Raw genomic sequence first — 17,271 nt, forward strand, 5'->3', positions numbered from 1 at the left:
AAATGGTGGCCCTACCCACAGTCTGACTGCGCCCTCCGCCTTAAACATCGTCTTCTGTCCAAATGCAACCCTCCTCCCCTCACCCTACTGCCCCACACTACGAAGCCTCTGAGCCATTTCACTCCAGTGTAAGCTGTCTATCCAGAGCTTTTTGCCCTGCAGGTGAGCAGCAGACAGAAAGGCCCCAGGCCAAGGGAAAGCGCAGGGGCAGACACACAGTAGAAGTCCAGCTGCCCTGTCCTTCCGTTTCAGGGTGGCAGCCTCAGGGCCCTGAGAGGTCTGGGAGGGGGCATGGAACGAAACCCCAACTTGGCAGCAGCAACCCCAGAGATCAGGGCTACTCAGGAGATGCCCCCCTTGGCTTCCCTCCCAGGGGTTGGGATGGGGTGAGTGACTCTCCACACCCAGAGCCTCCCCCTCCTGCCAGGCACTTACTCTAAGGTGCAGGTGGTCAGTCCAGGAGCCGATCACCTTGTACTCAGCAGAGCCATTGCGCAGCTGGTACTGGTAGATGTCATAGCGCCCAGGCGCATCTCCATTTTCATTGAAGGTCACGGGGTTCCCTGCAATGCCTGTTGGGCGCAGTGGATATCACACACTCAGTTTCTTTGCTGAGACTTTACCCAAAGACTGGGAAGATTATGAGCCCAGCGCCCAGATGCCTCAGGGGAGGCCCCTGCATGGAGCAGCTGGAACAGTTTCACCCCTTGGAAACATCGGAAGAGATCCTCGCAAACCCACCCCTCAGAGCCCAGGTCCCTTCCCCTGGCTGCATGGCCCAGGACCCCAGGGTTGGGTGGTGCCCCACACCGTGCTCCCACCTGAGAAGTTGACACTGCGGATGTACTTGAGCAGCTGGGAGCCGTCCACAGGGTCCATGCGTGGGCAGAGCCCCACACGGCCCGGACACAGGTCCCGGTGCATAGCGTGCAGCGCGTGGCCCATGGCGTACACGGCGTCAATCACAAACTGCACCTTTCCCTCCTGCTCGTACGCCGAGTCCTGCCCAATGCGCTCGCGGTCTGCAACCAAACACCCAGAGTGAGCGCCCGCACTGCCTGCCACCCTCGCAGACAGTGCAGCGGGAAGCAGAGATGTGGCACAGCACCGAGTGGCCCAGCTCTCTTGGCTCCTAGCCTACTGCTGGCTTGCCCCCAGGAGATGGTCTGGTGGAGGCGTCTGGGGGGCACCGAAGGGTAAAGGGGCAGGCCCACTACTCTCACCACTGTGCCCTGAGGTCCCAGAACAGCCAGGGCAGGCACCCTTGTCACCGTCACCCTGTGGCTGCAGTGCCTGCCTTCGCACCCAGACCTGGCCCGGGATAATTGTCGGAGCAGCTGGCCCTGGCACAGGCTGGGACATGACCAGGACAAGAGCTCTGTCTGTCACTAAGGGCAGTGGTGCCCCCACAGCAGCTCACCCATGGGCAGCCACTGCAGCCAGAGAACACTGCCCTCACCACAGGGTACATGTGGGGAAACTGAGGCTCAGAGAAGGTGAGAGACTGACAGCAGTCCCTCAAGTTTCAGAGCCCAGACTTCCTGATGCCCTCAATGATCTCTAGTTGCCCCAGACACCAGAAGTCACCATCGTCCCTACCCACTCCACCCCCAAGTCAGTGGCCTCCCCATGAACCAGGGTGAGTAAACTTTGCAAACTGGGGAACTCACCCCCACCCCTCCTCACCGCAAACCACTGTGGTACCTCAGAGCTCTGGCCTCCCACCTTCACCCCCTGGGCTCTGGGCACACCCAACCCCTGTGCTCCGCCCTACACAGGCTCCTGGGCTGCCTAAGGCCTCGGAGTCCTCTCAGTAAGAGAACCATAGTCCTGCCCCACAGAGGTGCTGTGAGCCTTCCCTGAGATGAGGCACAGGAAGCACTTGGCACAGAGTAGGGGTCTACACCACATCACTATTGTGCTAAGTGGCCAGAATGAGGGGTTTCTGACGGGGGTGACAGGCCGGGATAGCTTTCTGGAGGAGGGGGTGCTTCCTGGCCTGGGCCCTGGTAACAATGGTGAAGAATAAGGACTGCTCACTTCTACTGAGCACCTTCTCTGTGCCCAGGATTGTTCAAAGCCCTTTGTGTATATTAACTCATTGAATTCTCACTACAATGCTATGAGGCGAGGAATTACCCCCATTATAGAGGTGAAGAAACTGAGGCGGAGAAAAGCTCAGTGACGTTCCAGGACCACGCAGAGCTGGATCTGAACTCTGGCTCTAAGCTTGTGTACCACACTACAGCTCAGGGTTTATAGAAGCTGGATTTGGGGGCAGAGAGGGGCAGGAAAGTGAGGAGGGGAGAAGAAGAGGGGGCAGGGACTCTGAGGTGAGGACATGGGGGCAGGAGGATGCCAGCACGGAGGGAGAGGATGAAACAGAGTGCACAGAGGCCCAGTTTCCGCAGCCTCCTCCCACAAGGCCAGGAAAAGGAAATCTACCCTCCTAAGCCAACCCACCCCATGCCACCCTGCCAGGGGGCCAGGGCCACACCTTGCCAAGGTAATTCTCCAGCAGGCAGTGGGGTGAGCAGCTACACCTGTGCCCACCCAGCCCTATGAGCCACTGGCCTGAGCCTCCAGCATCTGTGGTGTGGGGACCAGTTTGGGCCAGGTCAGCACCAGACCCTGATCCCCTGGGAACTCCAGAGGTGAATTGTGTCCATCCCCCTTTAATACTTCAGAGACAGACACAGGGTTCAGGGGACACTCTGCTGCCCCTGTGGTCTGCTCCACCATCTAATCCCTTCACACCCGGAGGGTCAATCACCACCCACCAGGAAGTAGGATGACCCAGCTGTGGCATGTCACCCCGCAGCTGGCCAGGCCCCCACCATGTCCTCAGCCTAGCTCAGGACAGATACTCACTGACTGCCAAGGAGATGCTAGAAATCATGGAGTCACAGTGCTAGGGATAGCGGGACTATAGGGATCGTCTGCTCCAATTCTGACATTTTACAGATAAGAACACTGAAGCCCAGGGAAGTCCCAGGTCACAGAGCCAGCCTCTTGGTGACAGGATGAGCAATCCCAGCTCCAGCCCCTTCTCCTGCCCTCCGTCCCAGACTGCACTTGACCTTAGGCCCCAGGAGTCCCCAGCTCACCTCTGGGTTCCTGTGTTTTTACCCAGTGACAGTCACTGTGCCCTGCCTGCCTAGGGCTTCACAGCATGTCTCGTATCCCTGCCTGGGCCACCAAGACCCTGTGACCAAGGGCTGAACAGGTTCCAGTTTCCCCAACCTTGGAGTCAGAGTCAAGAGTCATTACTCAGATTGGACAGTTTAAGGGCAGATGTCCAGTTGGCTCTGGGGAGCACTGTTTGGTCCAGACAGAGCCCACAGCTCTACAGTGTGATTTCAGGGCTGGAGATGGGGTGAGCTCCGAGGCTGCCTCCCTGGCTCCCGGCGGTCAGCCAAGCCCCTCAATCACTACCCACTAGCACTGCACTGTGTGTGCACAAGACTGTCTGGGCTGGAACCTCAGCTCCACGAGCTGGGTGACCTTGAACCCAGGATCAGGGCCCTATGAGGACTAATGGACTAATACTCATGACAGGTCATAGAGAGAGGCCTAGTGCTTGCCAAGTGCTACAGAAGTTTGTTAAACCCCAGGACACAAAGACGTGTAAGCCCCGCCCTGCCTCGGAGCTCTGCACCAGCAGAGCTTTGCTAACAGGAAAAGCTATTTCTAGGCCAAGGCACAGAGACAGGATGAATGTGAAAAGCAAATTTTCCAGCTTCACCAGCCTGCCCTTTGTCCAAGGCCTCTGATCACAAGGTTCTAAGAGCTGGGAGAAAAATGCAAGGAACAATCCTGCCCTCAAATGGTTACAAAGGGGGCTGGGACAGGGTGACCTGGAAAGCCCCCTTCCTGGACCCCACATTTGCTCCCCCAACCCCCAGGGCCTGCCCTCCGCAGCCTGAAGGAGGTAAAATCAGCTCCCCCGCAGCTCCCATCACCCCTCAGTTCAAATGGATGAGAGACTGAATTATTAACCAGCACGGAGGAGGAGGAGGCTGTGGCCACTGCAGAAGGAGGAAGCTCTCTCCCAAGGCCAAGGACACACCCGACCGATGGAACCTGGTTGCACCTCTCCAGCTGAGCTGCCCTCAGCCTCTGCTCTCTCTGCCTCCCCAGGGGTCCCCCTCCTCAGCACTTCAGCTGAATTATCCATTCCTGGGCCATTTGGGTCCTGGGCCAAGTGTTCTCACTGGGGTCACAAAGCCACCTGCGCTGACAATGAAGTGAGGACGACCCCACAGGAGGACCCCCACACCAGGGAAGCCTGTCTCTGCTTGGGGAACCTCCTGTGAGAAGGGCTGTAGGCTCCTGTGGGCCCTCCAAATCTCCACCCCAAAGCTGTCATGGTGCCAGCCATGGACTTCTAGAAACTTCTCAACACACTTCTTCGCCCTTGATTTCTGTCTCAAGTCTAGCCCCAGTTACAGGTGAGAAAATGGGTGCAGTGAGGTGGCCCTGCAAAGGACCCTTACCTTTGACAGAGCACCAGGCCTTGAGCATGTGCTCCACACACACACCCACCCTTCCCTCAAATCGTGAGGGCCCTTCCCCCAAGCCCCACAGGAAGCACAATGACAGAGCCCAAGTGCACTCACATCTGCATAATCACAAATACCAGTTAAATAAGGACAAGGTGCTCTGTCCTGAAGCTGTGCCCATAATCTCCACACCACCCTGGCTCCTCTGCAAATAATCCAGCGGCATGGCTGGTGCTCACAGGGAGCCTTTGCGCGCCTGGCGTTTCTCTTCCCAGGGGCTCTAGGAGGGAGGCTGGACTGACCCCCCCCTCACGAAGGAGGTAACGGAGGTTTGCAGGTGGTCAAGTGACATACCCAGAGTCTCACCAGAATCCTGGCACCTAGTAGGTGTTCATACATACCTGCAGATTGATCAGGCAGGGCTGGGACTGGAACTCCAATTTCTCTGAGTCCACAAGAGTTTCCACTACCCTGAACTGTTCCCCCCCTTCTTCTGCCTCCATCGAGACCCCTGACCTGCCTCCTTCACCTTTCCGGGGCCCAGACCTGGTGCCAATTGTCAGGTCAGGCCTAATCAGGAGTTAAGGATCCCTGTCTGCAGGGCTAGAGGAGGCATGTGGCCATGGAGGGAAAAGGGGGTCAGAAAATCCCTCTCATGGGTGGGTGGCACCCCCAGGCCCAGGCAGGGGCACTGCAGTTCTGAGAGGAGGAAAGACACACATTCCTGGGAGTTAGTAGAAGAGATAAATTCCAGACACACAGAAGCAATGACAGCAGCAACAGTTTGAAGATGTCCTAATTGTGTCCCGGGGCACAATGAGCCAGAGATGTGCTGGGCTCTGCCATGGGTGACAGCCAGCCAGAGAGTGAGCGGAGAGGATTTTCTCCATCAAAACCCCACAGCTGCGGTTACTACGGTGACTGCAGCCTTTGTGTGCAGGTTGTAAATTGTAATTGAAATGAGTTTTCAGGGTTGAAATATTCCGAGCTCCTTCTTGATTCTCCTCACCTGTCCACAACTCGTCCTGCCCAGTGCAATCCTCCCTCGTTCTACACAAACACACACACACGCACACACACACGCACACGCACGCACACACACACTCATGCACGCAATGCAGCTCCCTCCCACAGGACATAAAATCAACCGGATATACACCCACATACTTTCACATCTATATACAGAGACTAGAAACATATAAACATGTATGTATTTGAACACATGTCTGTACACATATTCATGTATAAGTATATCAACACAATGTACATATAAACACACAAAATATATGTACAGCTACACAATTAGCAAGACATTCATACAAACATGCAGTCATTCAGATTCCCCCACTGTCGGGCCGTACAGCTACACAATTAGCAAGACATTCATACAAACATGCAGTCATTCAGATTCCCCCACTGTCGGGCCGAGAGCCCCACAAGCAGGTCCTAACAAGGATTTGAATGCAAGTGTTTTATCTGGGATGGGATGACCCGAAACACTAGTTGGGGGATGGGGAAGTGAGACAGGGAGGAGAAAGCAGCTGAGACCAGGTATGGGGCTCAGTTCTGCTGGGACCTCCTGGAAACTGCACAGCACATGGCTCAGTGTTGTCCCATCTGAGGGGATAAAGACCCCAGCTCTCACCAGCCTCAGGCTGAGCACTGCTCCTAGGAGCATTCACCCCACTGGCCATGACTACACTCACAGGTATAGGTCCACATGTGGAACCCAGCATAGGCATGTGAACATACCGCACGTGTCTATACATATATAAACTTGCATTTATGTACAAATATGCAAATACACATCAGCTTTTGTTCCTCGGGCAAGCGGGTCCCAGGATCCCCCCAGGGAGAGCTGTCTGGTGTGGCAGACCTAGCAAACACAGCTGCCCTGACTCCTGGCTCTGCTGTGGACCAGCTACAGAGGCCAGGCTAGGTAACTGCTCTCCTAGAGCTCAGTTCCCTCGCATGCATATTCAGGATAGTACTACCTACCTGGAAGGGCTGCTGGGAGGATTCAAGGAAGTACAGATATAAAACACACAGCATTATACCTCATCCACAGAATCCTCCTGAAGCCTCAGCTTCCCTCTCCTCCCTGACACTCCTCCTCTGGCTCACACACACAGACACACGCATGCAAACAACGGTCCAGGTCAGCTCAGCACCCAGATACAGATGGGAAGAAAGCTGCTGCACTGTCCTTCCCGGCCACTCCCCTCTCTTCTGACTCCACCTGTGGATAAGCCATTCTCCCGTCACCTCCCGAAACACACAGGTCTTTCTGAGTGCACCTCAAGTGCTGCTGTTGAGGGCAGGCTCCACCAGACCCTTTCCTGCCCCGCATGTCCGGAAGTCACACAGCAGGCTCTCCTTCATCCAGAATCACATACTTGTTCTTTCACCCTGCAGCACGCATGGTTTCTGACGGCCCCTCCCCATGACTTTCAGCCTCAATCAAGTCACTGGTTTTCTAGTCTTGGGTATCTCTTTACAACTCAACCTGGTGCCCTCCATCCCTAGGTCTGTCCCCAAAACTTGACTTCAGCTCTCCACGAACTCCTGTCCCAGGGAGCCAGCCTGCGTGTCTGGGGGATTGCTGGTTGGGGACCAGCACTGCAGAGGTAGGAAGGTGAAGTGACGTGCCCAGTAGCGGTGTGTTCCCAACTCTCAAATGTTCTCTTTCCAGCTGTGAGCGATGTAGTCGTTTAGCCCAGGGCTCCACAACACTCAGCTAACCACAGGCCCCTCTGAAGAAAGACCATTCTTGTGGATCCCCAAGAATTGACCCCAGGATGAAAACAAATATAGAAGCTGAAGTCCTGGCTATGACTGACTTCCAGCTGCAAATGATCACAGCAGCAAAGAAGTTGTGTCTTTGCAACTGGTAAAGATCACTTCTGGGTGGGCACTGAATGAAAAGGCAAAGTTTGAGAATTGTCATGGAACCTCTGGGTCCCTGAGAGTCTGACCTCAACAATGTGTCCCAGACGTCTACAGGCCCCAGCTTAAGAAACAGGACGTGTACATTGGGGCCAGATGGGAACAAATAAAAGCCCCCATTTAGCCTCTTATGGGCCCGGCGAGTTGCTTAGCATCTGTGAGCTTTGGTCCTTTCATCTGTGAAATGAGGCTGGTACCAGGGACCATTAGAGATCAGTCATATCTGTGGCCGAGGCCACGCCAGGCACCTACAGAGGGCTAGCTCCCAGAAGGTTCTGAGGCCTGCGCACCTCAGCCCAGGAGCTTGGGCTTAGCTCTCCCAGACAGGGTAGGACCAGGGCCTGGGGGTGAAGTGAACAAAATTCTGGTCAGCACCCGACATGGGGACACCCCTCTCCCCATCACTCAGCCATGCCCCCTCCCCCTCAGCAGCATCTAGAGGCCCCTTTGCTGGACCTTCCCCATCAACACAGACATTTGCTATCATTTCTCCCACTGAAACAAATAAAAACCCAGCTAGCATCCCTCCTTCTCTGTTTACAACAAAACTGCTCAAAAAGTTGTCCCGACTCACTGTCATCAATTTCCCTCCTCTGCTTTCCTCCTGGCCCACTCTAATCCAGGTTTTGCACCCACCTCTCCAAGAAAATTCCAGGTTGCTAAGGCCGATGGTTCATTCTCAGTCTTCACCTCACTGGGCCCCTCGATAGCCTGTGAGGGTGTCGGCCACTCCCTCCTCCCCTCCCCACCCTCTTCACTCCAGGACCCCAGTTTCCCTCCTGCCTCCCTGGCAGCTCTGGCTCTGCTCTGCCGGCTCCCCTCCCCACTACACTTAGCATTCCAAGGTCCAGGGCTCAGGCCTCAGGCCTCTAACTACACTTATTCCCCAGCCAGTTCCACCCATACGCTGACAACTCCCTGAATTATAAGGCGATGGGCCTCCCCGCCAACTCCTGCTCCCACTCCACATCTCACAGGACACCCCACAGGCATCTCATTCCCCACATCCTCAACTGCACTCCTGACTTTCTCCCCAGCCTGCCCGCCCCCCAACCTCAGTGCAGGATCAAGGACCTTGGAGTCAGCCTTGATTTTCTGTCCTCTTTCTCTTACCTCAAATCCTTCAGCAAACTCTGTGGCCACACTGCAAAACTTACCAAAATCTGACCCCTTCTCACCACGACCACGGCCACCACCCTGCTCCAGGCCCCCATCACCTCCCACCGGGGCTACAGCACTGGCCTCCTATCTGGTCTTCCTTTCTACCCTCCAGGCGGTGGCCACAGTGACATTGTGAGAACATAAATCGGATCATGTCAATCCTCCTTCAAACCCTGCAATGGCCTTGTCTCAGTCTGTATAAAAGATTAAATCCTTACAAACTGTCTGCAAGGCCTCCATGATCTGTGCCCCCCTCACCCCCACCTCATCTACCTGCTGCTCTCTGCTTCAACCACAAGGGCCTCCTCACTGCTCCCCAACCTGCCAGTTATGAGCCTACCTCAGGGCCTTTGCACAAGCTGCGTCTGCTGCCTGGGATGCTTTCCCAGGTCTCCACATGCCTAGCTCTCTCACTGCCTTTAGGTCTTGGCTCAAGTCTCACCTTCTCAGTGAGGACTCCTGCCCTCCCGACTTGAGAGTATAACACCCTAGTCTCCCAGCACTCTCACTTTCCCTCCTGAGGCCTCCTGGATCTGCCCTCTCTGGGCTCACTGTTAGGTCCTCTATGGAGGCCCACAGCTCTGACTACTGCGAGCACCCCACCACACAGTACCCTGTCTGCAAGGTCATATTTTCTCCCACCTGCAGGGAGAGCTTTTGGGGCATGTCTGGCCCCATTCCACAGACCAGCACGGGGCAGGGCACATAGTCAGCCTCTTAGGAAATGCTGGTTGAACAAGTGAAAAGCAGCAGTAGGGGGAAGGGCCCACCATCCCTCTGGCCACTATCTGGCTGATGACTTGAGTAAATGTGACTTCCTCTAGTGGGTGGCACAACCCACAGCACAGTAGGTAATTCCAAATGTTGGTCTTCCTTCCTCAGAAAGGAGGCTTCCTAGGGCTCCTTTGGGAATGTGGAGGTGAGAAGTTCCTTCAGAGCCAGGCTGTAATAGCCAGGAGGGCCCTGGGGGTAGGACAACAGCTGGCCCAAGGCTAAACATCACTAGAGCCAGACAGTCTGGGCTCAAATCTCAGCTCTGCTACTTAGTTCCTTGTGCCCTTGGGCAAGTCTTTAACTTTATGCCTCAATTTTCTCACCTCTAAAGTGGGTTGCTGTGAGGATTAAATGCAAAGCACAAGAACACAGCTTGACAAGTAATCAACGCCATATAAATTTAGCTGCTGCTGCTGTTAGCACAGGCTGGGTGAGCGGCACATCCCACACATCCCCGAAGGCCACGCAGCCACCCTCCCTCTCAGGGCTCCTGGCCCCTGGGAGCAGCAAGCAGTAAATTTCTCCTATTTCCTCATAAACCGGGCCTTCCTCTGCTCAGCCATCACCTAGCTGGCAATGCTGTCAGAAAGATGGATGCCACATCTGCCCTGTTTACGGCTTTAATTCCCACACCCTGCTCTGTGAGCTCCCAGGGAGGAGGCCCAGGCGGGGGGAAGGAGCAGGCACTGTCCTCCTACAGGCCTGACAGCTGCAGAGATGCCCGCTCAGTGACCCCCATCTCGCTTAGGTGTCGGGTGATCCATGGGTGATCCATGGGCCCTCTGCAAGTGCTGCCTGCAAATCACCTCCATCTCTTCTCCCCAAAACTGTGAGGGAGGCAGCTCTGCTGGGGATGGGGCTCCAGGGGATGAGGAAACTGAGTCCTCAGGAGGGGAAGCGACCTTCCAAGGCTGCATGGTGGAAGTGGCAGCACCAGGACTCACACCCAAGTCTGCTGGACCCCCACAGCTGTATGTCTGAGAAAGAATGGGTGCCCACCCACACCCCTCATCCTCACCACGTCGAGACACTCATCAGCAACTGCCAGCACCAGCCACTCCCCTGAGACTTTCTCTGGCCACAGAAGCCCTCACTGCCCAGACACGCAGCAGGCGGGGGTGCTGCAGGAGGTGGTGCCTGCATCCCCCGGCTCCGGAGCACCTCCAGTAGGATGACTGAAAAGCGTGCTCCTCTCCGTCCCCAGAGCCCAGGGGAGAAAAGCCCCAGCTGGTCAGTGGTAGCCTGCCTGGTATCGTACCCTTTATGGTTACCTCCTCTCCCTGACCAGGGATTCCTGGAATCCTCTCTCAAATATGCTACTTGCTCTCAAATCTTTGTCAACTGAAGACAGCCTTGGAGGATGAATCCAATCTTCCCAAGTATAACACCCCAGGATGAGAGGGTCCTACTGTCCTCTCAGAAGGCCACCAGGCCCATCGTCAACCTGGGGTGCTGACAGGCAGCACAGGGTGGCACTCGTTCACTGGGAGGTCTGGGGCAGGGCAGGCAGGGCCTGTGGACTGGCAGGGCAGAGGCTGACTGTTCACATCTAGGGGACCAGGGTGGGCCGATTCAAGACTGGCAGTGCAAACGGGGAGGCGTCCTGCAGAAGGTATGTGGGAAGCCAGGCTCTCTCTGGAGACAGAGTCAGGGTAGGTGCAGTGTACGGAGCTGGCTGAGGGCAAGAGAGATGGGGCCCAGAGGCAGGGCACCAGCTCTGGAACCAGGCTTGCTTGAGGGTGACTCCAGCTCTGCCAATTCTCCAGCGCTCTGATGTTCAAAAGCTGCTTCAGTATCCTCTTCTGTGAATGGGCGCAACACCTGTGACGTCCAGGATCCTACAGCTCACAGAACCACACCAGCAGACTTGGGCTGTTAAATTACCCAACAGCCTATAAATCCCATCTCTCTCACTAGCTCTCTATATCAGCAATGACAACCATTTCATCAGCACCTCTCACAGGCATCATTATTCAACCAGCCTCTTCACACACTTCATCTCCAACCCTCACAACAGCCCACTGAGATGGGTGTTACCTTCCTTGTTCTACAGACAAACTTCTGAGACTCAGAGAGGTTAAAAAACTTGTCCAAGGTCACACAGCAGGGAGAAGGTAGAGCCAGATTCAGACCTGGGGGTGAGTCCTTCCCCTGCCCCTCCCTTCCAGGTGCCCTGTCCAGAGCCAATACTCCATGGGTGTCATCCTAGTCCTCCTGTCCAAAGACATTCTCCCAGGGGACCAGCTGAAACCAGGGGAAGGCCATGAGAAGCCAGAGCTGCCTCCCCCTCCACTCCCAGGGTGGGTCTCAGTCCCCACAAACATTCTCAGCAGCTCCTCTGCTCCTCACCTCACCCAGAGATGGACAGGTTCACCACACCTGACTTGGGGCCACAAAAGAACACTTACCTGCCTCTGCTGGGACTTCAGACAACAGGAAGAATCCAGGTTAGCTGCAAGGTGCTGTCCTTCCCCTGCTCCCCACGACCCCATGTTCATGCTAGCTTCTGCTCCTGTGCTCATGCCGTCCCCTCCTGCCTGGGGTGCACGCTGTCCTCCCACCCATCGCCCACCTCTCCCGCTGAGCCACCCACACTGTGCTGCACAGCAGAACCACCTGGGGCACTTTTTGAAAATCCCAACGCCCAGGTTACATCCAGTACCCATTCAATCAGAATGTCTGGGGGTGGGAGTCGGGCATCAGCAGTTTTAGAAGGTCCCCAGGTGATTCTGTGTGAATAAGGCTGGGGAAGCACTGCTCCCACTCAAGGTTCCCAGCCCTAAACATACATAAAATCACCTGGAGAGCTTTAAACAAAAATACCGCCCAGGTCCCACCCCTCAGGTTCTATGCAGTGAGCCTGGGGGTGGGGTCCCAAGCAATTCTAACGTACAGCCAGGTTTGAGAGCCCCCATTTTACACTCACAAAGTGCCTCCATTAACACTTCTCACTTGTCCTAAGACACCCTCCGGCTGGCTCACCATCACTCCCCGTTCTCAGGTGAGGGGCCGCAGAGCTCCCCTCAGGCTCACAGTGAAGTCCCACACTTGTCCAGATCCAAACGCCCTGCAGTGGGCCGCCAGAGGTGCCCTCTGCCCGGTTCACCAGCCCAGTCAGACACTCATGAGTGCTGACCTGCGGACTGAGTCCGGACAGAGCCTCCATGGACTGACCAAGGCCCTCCCCACGCCTGCCTCTCCCAGACCAAGAGGCGACTCCAGAAAGCCCCTTGCCCATGCAGACTGGACCAGTTATCCGTCCTGCCCCACCTCCAGTCTCACCCATCTCCACCCCAAGCCACAGCTGATGATCTGTAATCAGGGTGACCATACAATTTTCCGTCCCCACTTGGGCACTTCTTAGAATAAACTGGGATGCTCTCAATAATTACACACACACACAAAAAAAAGAATGAACAGGATGCACGCTCACCCTACTCATGAGGGCTCGGCCTCCTGCGCCCAGACGTGTTTGGCCTTCTGGCAGCTCTGCTGTGGCTACGGCCTGTGAAGGCATTGGCTGTGCCGCTTTGGACAAGGTGCCTGGTCTCTCTGACTCTCCTATCCTCCTCCATAATATGGGGATCATAAAAATCCCCAGAGTTATAGTAAGGATGAAATGATTGATGTCCTTATAGAGTGTTCAGAACACAGATGCACCATAAAGAGCTCACTAGGAATACAAACACTCCCACACACACACCCTTCTCCCTTAGACACACCGACTCATGCACGCACAATCACACACACAGGTGTGCGAACACTCATACTGCCACCCACAATCACACAGGAGCTTGCCCGGGCCCCTAGGGGATTCCCACAGTCCTAAGTGGCCACGATTCCCAGGGAGCCCTGACCACCTGAGGGCTGCGTGCTCCCCACCTGCCCACTCACCTCTTCGTGTTCCCTCCTCCCCTGGCACTAGTGGACCACCCCGGTGCCAAAGGTTCATGTGGCATGTCTCTGCGGCTTGTTCAGTGGCCTCCTGGCCACGTGGCCCTCTGCCCCAGCTGCCCCGATCAGCCCAGGAGAATATAAGAGGGAGTTCACCGTCCTTGCACAGGCACCTCTCAGGCTGAGGGACACCGAGGCCCTCCCACTGTCAGTGAGGCCAGGTCCTGCTGCAGAGCAGCGGAGGCCAAGAGCACACAAGGACCCACATCCAAATCAGAGGGCCTAGAGCTAGACTAGGTTCAAATCCTGCTCTATCACCTTCCATCTGTGAAATTTGGGTCTCTTTACTTACCTTCCCTAAGCCTGTTTTTCTGTCTGTAAAATGGACCTGTTGTCCTGTTCTCCTGTGGTTCCGTCGCTGTCCTTTTCAGGACTCTGCTCAAACATTACATCCTCTGTCTTATCTGTTTGGTTTCTACTGCACATTTTCCTCTGACATAGTCTGTGTTTACTTATTGATCTTGTTTATTGTCAGTCTCCCCTTTAGGTTAAAAACTCCAAGAGATTTTTGACTCGCTCTCTGCTCTATTCACCATGCTTAGAACAGGGCCAGGCATGTCCTGGAAGTCCAACTGGGGTTTGTTGGGTGGCTGAGGGCATCAGAGAGGTTGCAGGTGGTTTCGCTAAGGTGCTCAGACCTGCGAGCATCAGGACTCAACATAGGGCAGCTGGGATCAGCTCCGTTCTGAGGGCTGCAGATGAACCCCAAGATGGCCACAGGCCCAACGGCGCCTCTGCATACCCCGCTCAGCAGCGTCACAGGTGGGTTGTCCTCCCACAGACCACAGCGGTTTCTACCACCCTGAGCCCTCAAGGCTTCTGAGGTCTAACCCAGAATTGCCCCAGGCCCCGCCCCCTGGCCCCGCCCCCTCAGGCCCCTTACTCCTCCCCCAGGCGCCAGCTCATCTTCCCACCCAGTTGCCTGGGACTGGAGACTCCAGCCCCTGAAGTATGTGCCACGTTTCCCCCCCACAGCCCCACCCAATCAGGCCCCCTCCTGGCCCCGCCCCTAAGGCCCCGTTCCTGGGTGGGACCCAGGGCCTGCCCGCAGGTATGCTCACTGGTGCACTTCTTGATGTGGCTGCCTTTCTTGAGCGCGTGGCGGCTCAGCTTGCAATGGAAGTTGTCCTCCCAGAACTCAGCAAACCAGATGTTGCGCCGGTTGTTGTCTAGCGTGCGGCTGGAGAAGTAGCGGTCGAAGCCTGGCAGGGAACCAGGAAGTCAGGCTTCAGGACCCCCCCTTCTCCACCTGCCTCCATCCCTTCCCACATCCCCCAGGCTTAGAGATGCCTCAGGTAGAGGGAGGGAGGAAGGGAAGGGCACATCCTCTGATCCAGGGCCCAAGTGGAAAAAACAAAATGAGGAGCATTTCATTTCATTCTAAGTGAAAAAGAGCTGTATGAAGTCCCAGGGGAAGCATGTGTAATCTTACAACTACAGCCTTAATGTAAGAAAAGTACAATGCGGATGTTTCTACTGTCTTTTTACTACCAAAATGCTAGCACCAGGCCTCTTTGAGAAGGAGCCACCTGCAGGCCCTGAGATTGGAGAAAAGAGAGGCTGGGGGAGGGGTGTCGCCAAACCTGGAAGTACCTGAGCTCTCTGGTTCTGAAAAGGAGCCCAAACCAGAGAGGGTAAGGGATGACCCAGGTCACACAGCCAGACCAGGAGCTGAATCTTCTCCCTACAAGTCCAGGACTTGCCCATCACTGACAGATTCAGCCTCCTCCTCTATATGCTCCTGGGGACTCACCAACTCTGCTCTAAGCCCAGAAAACCCTGTCCCAGGGTGGGCAGGCTGGCAGGTAAATAATGCCCTCTCTCTCCACCCAATGCCCCTTCTACATCGATGACTGTTCCCTGTAATGGGCACAGTTGACTCAGCTGCTTGGGATGGGCCAGAGGCCTGAAAACTCAATGGGACCCACACCAAATGGTGAGCTTCCTGTCTACGGCAGGGTCCAAGTCCAAGTGGAGGCTCAATGACTATCTGTTGAAGCTGTAGGAGAAATGCTGGCATTGGTGGGGGACTGGCCGAGAGCAGAGTTTCTCAGCCTTGGCACTATTTACACCTCAAGCCTGATCATTCTTTGTTTGAGTGGGGAGGGGGTGCTGTCCTGTGCACTGCAGGACATTGAACACCATCCCTGGCCTCTACCCACTAGATATCAGTAACATCTCTCCCCAATTGTGACAAGCAAAAATGTCTCCAGACATTGCCAAATGTCCCTTCAGGCTCAAATGCACCCTAACCTGAGAACCAATGTTCTAAAGGCTTCTCTAATGTCCAGAGAGAAGGGGGACTTGTCAAGCAAGTCCTGGGTCCAAATCCCAGCTCTGCCACACAATAACCACTATATGTCACTTAATCTCTCTGAGCCTCAATGTATTCACCTAATCTTATGTGGTTGCTGGGAAGACTAGGATGCCTGTAAGGGGCCTGGCATTTGTAGGAATCGATAGCCATAATTATTATTTGTGTTTATTGCAGCTTGAAGCTGAGAGGGATAGTGTGGAAACGGCTGCCTGTCATCCCTCTGTCTTAGGGTAAATAACGAACACTGCTGTGTGACCTTGAGCAAGTCCCTCCCATGCTCAGGCCTCGGTCTCCTGGAAAGTTTGGATGTCTGCAGGCTTTTCCATCAAATGGAGTGAAAGCAGAGTTAGAAAGTCCTGGGAGCCTGCCTCCCCTGTGGTAAGGACAGTGAGATCCCCAGCAAATCGGGCCATTCATGGGAATGTCACATCTCACAGCAAGGTTCTGGCCAGAGCAGTCTGTTGCCACCCAGGGTGGTCGTGGGTTCTGTTCCAAGACGAAGGGCTGCTAAGCAGGGCAGGCCCAACCCCAATACCATCCAGGGCCTGCCAGCCCCAGGCAGGTTCTACAGGGAGTTCCCTGCCCCTGCCTGGCACCCTCTCCTTATAGCCTGCGGGCAGCTCCCAGCCCTCCTAGGAGAGGACCCCATCCAGGCAGGATGAGGGCCTTGCTCCAGATGGAGAAGGCATGAGATATGGGGATGAAGGGGAGTCCTTGATAAATCAGCCCCCTGTACATGCCATGCATCTCCCACACCCCAAAATATCTGAGAAGGGAGGACAAAAGTCCTGCATCTGGATTCGCATCCTGCTGGCTTGTATGGCCAGAAAGGCCAGCGCAGAACATCAGCACAAAGAGGCTGTGGGCCAAGAAGAAGGCAGACAGGGTGTGAAAAGATAAGGAGTGGGAGAGGAAGGGAGTGGGGGGCAGGGGGCAATATCAAGGAACAGGTAGGAATGACGGTGACAGTGGTGACAGCTGAGAGTAGTGGGAACGCCATCCAGGCCTGCTGGGCCGACCTCGCACGGACGTCCTCTTGGGGAGGATAGTGACGGCGCCCTCAGCCACCTCCTCCAGGTGCAGCACAGGTGCGATCTTGGAGCCCCAGCTGTCCGAGCCCATCCAGAAGAAGTGGCCTGTGTGGTTGGCCTTCCGTGCTGCCTCCAGCACACGCCTGTGGGAACACACACCAGCCCAGCCCAGCCAGGTCTGTCAATGCAACTTCCCCCATTCTGGCTGCACCTGCTCATGGGCCATGGCTGACCCCACCCCCAGGCACACACCAGTCCCCCTCATAGCCTATGATGCCCCACCACTGTTAGCCCACATGAGCCAGGGTCCGCCACTGCCCCGGCACCCATGCTTGTCCCCTCAGGTCCGTGGTTCCCTCTGCCCCTGGCCCACACCAGCGTACAGTGCCCATGTGCTCCCCAGTCCCGCTCCTGTCCCCTAGGGCCACCTCTGTCCCTGCAAAGACCACACCTTTTTCCCTAGGTCTGTACCTGCCCCACGTCTGACCAAGGCTCCCAGAACTATATCTGCCCAACACGTGTCCTCTCGGGTTCAAGCACCTTTGCCCTAAACCCACACCCACATCTCTTGATACCTCCTCACATT

The 17,271-nt window shown here is 55.6% G+C and overlaps 1 protein-coding gene across 1 annotated transcript in view; it reads right to left on the reverse strand.

Moving 5' to 3' along the window:
- GRM4 (glutamate metabotropic receptor 4) overlaps nucleotides 1-17,271 on the reverse strand; it is a 115,688-nt gene that overhangs the window by 17,555 nt on the left and 80,862 nt on the right. Inside the window, exons 5-8 of the mRNA XM_090280791.1 lie at nucleotides 16,674-16,828; nucleotides 14,399-14,539; nucleotides 822-1,022; nucleotides 436-572 (exon numbers count right to left, since the gene is read on the reverse strand). Coding sequence (XP_090136917.1) covers nucleotides 436-572; nucleotides 822-1,022; nucleotides 14,399-14,539; nucleotides 16,674-16,828 — 634 coding nt within the window. The remainder of the gene's footprint in view (nucleotides 1-435; nucleotides 573-821; nucleotides 1,023-14,398; nucleotides 14,540-16,673; nucleotides 16,829-17,271) is intronic.

Source organism: Furipterus horrens, unplaced genomic scaffold (genome assembly GCF_987537825.1).
Source record: "Furipterus horrens unplaced genomic scaffold, mFurHor1.1.pri manual_scaffold_6, whole genome shotgun sequence".
NCBI lineage: Eukaryota > Metazoa > Chordata > Mammalia > Chiroptera > Furipteridae > Furipterus > Furipterus horrens.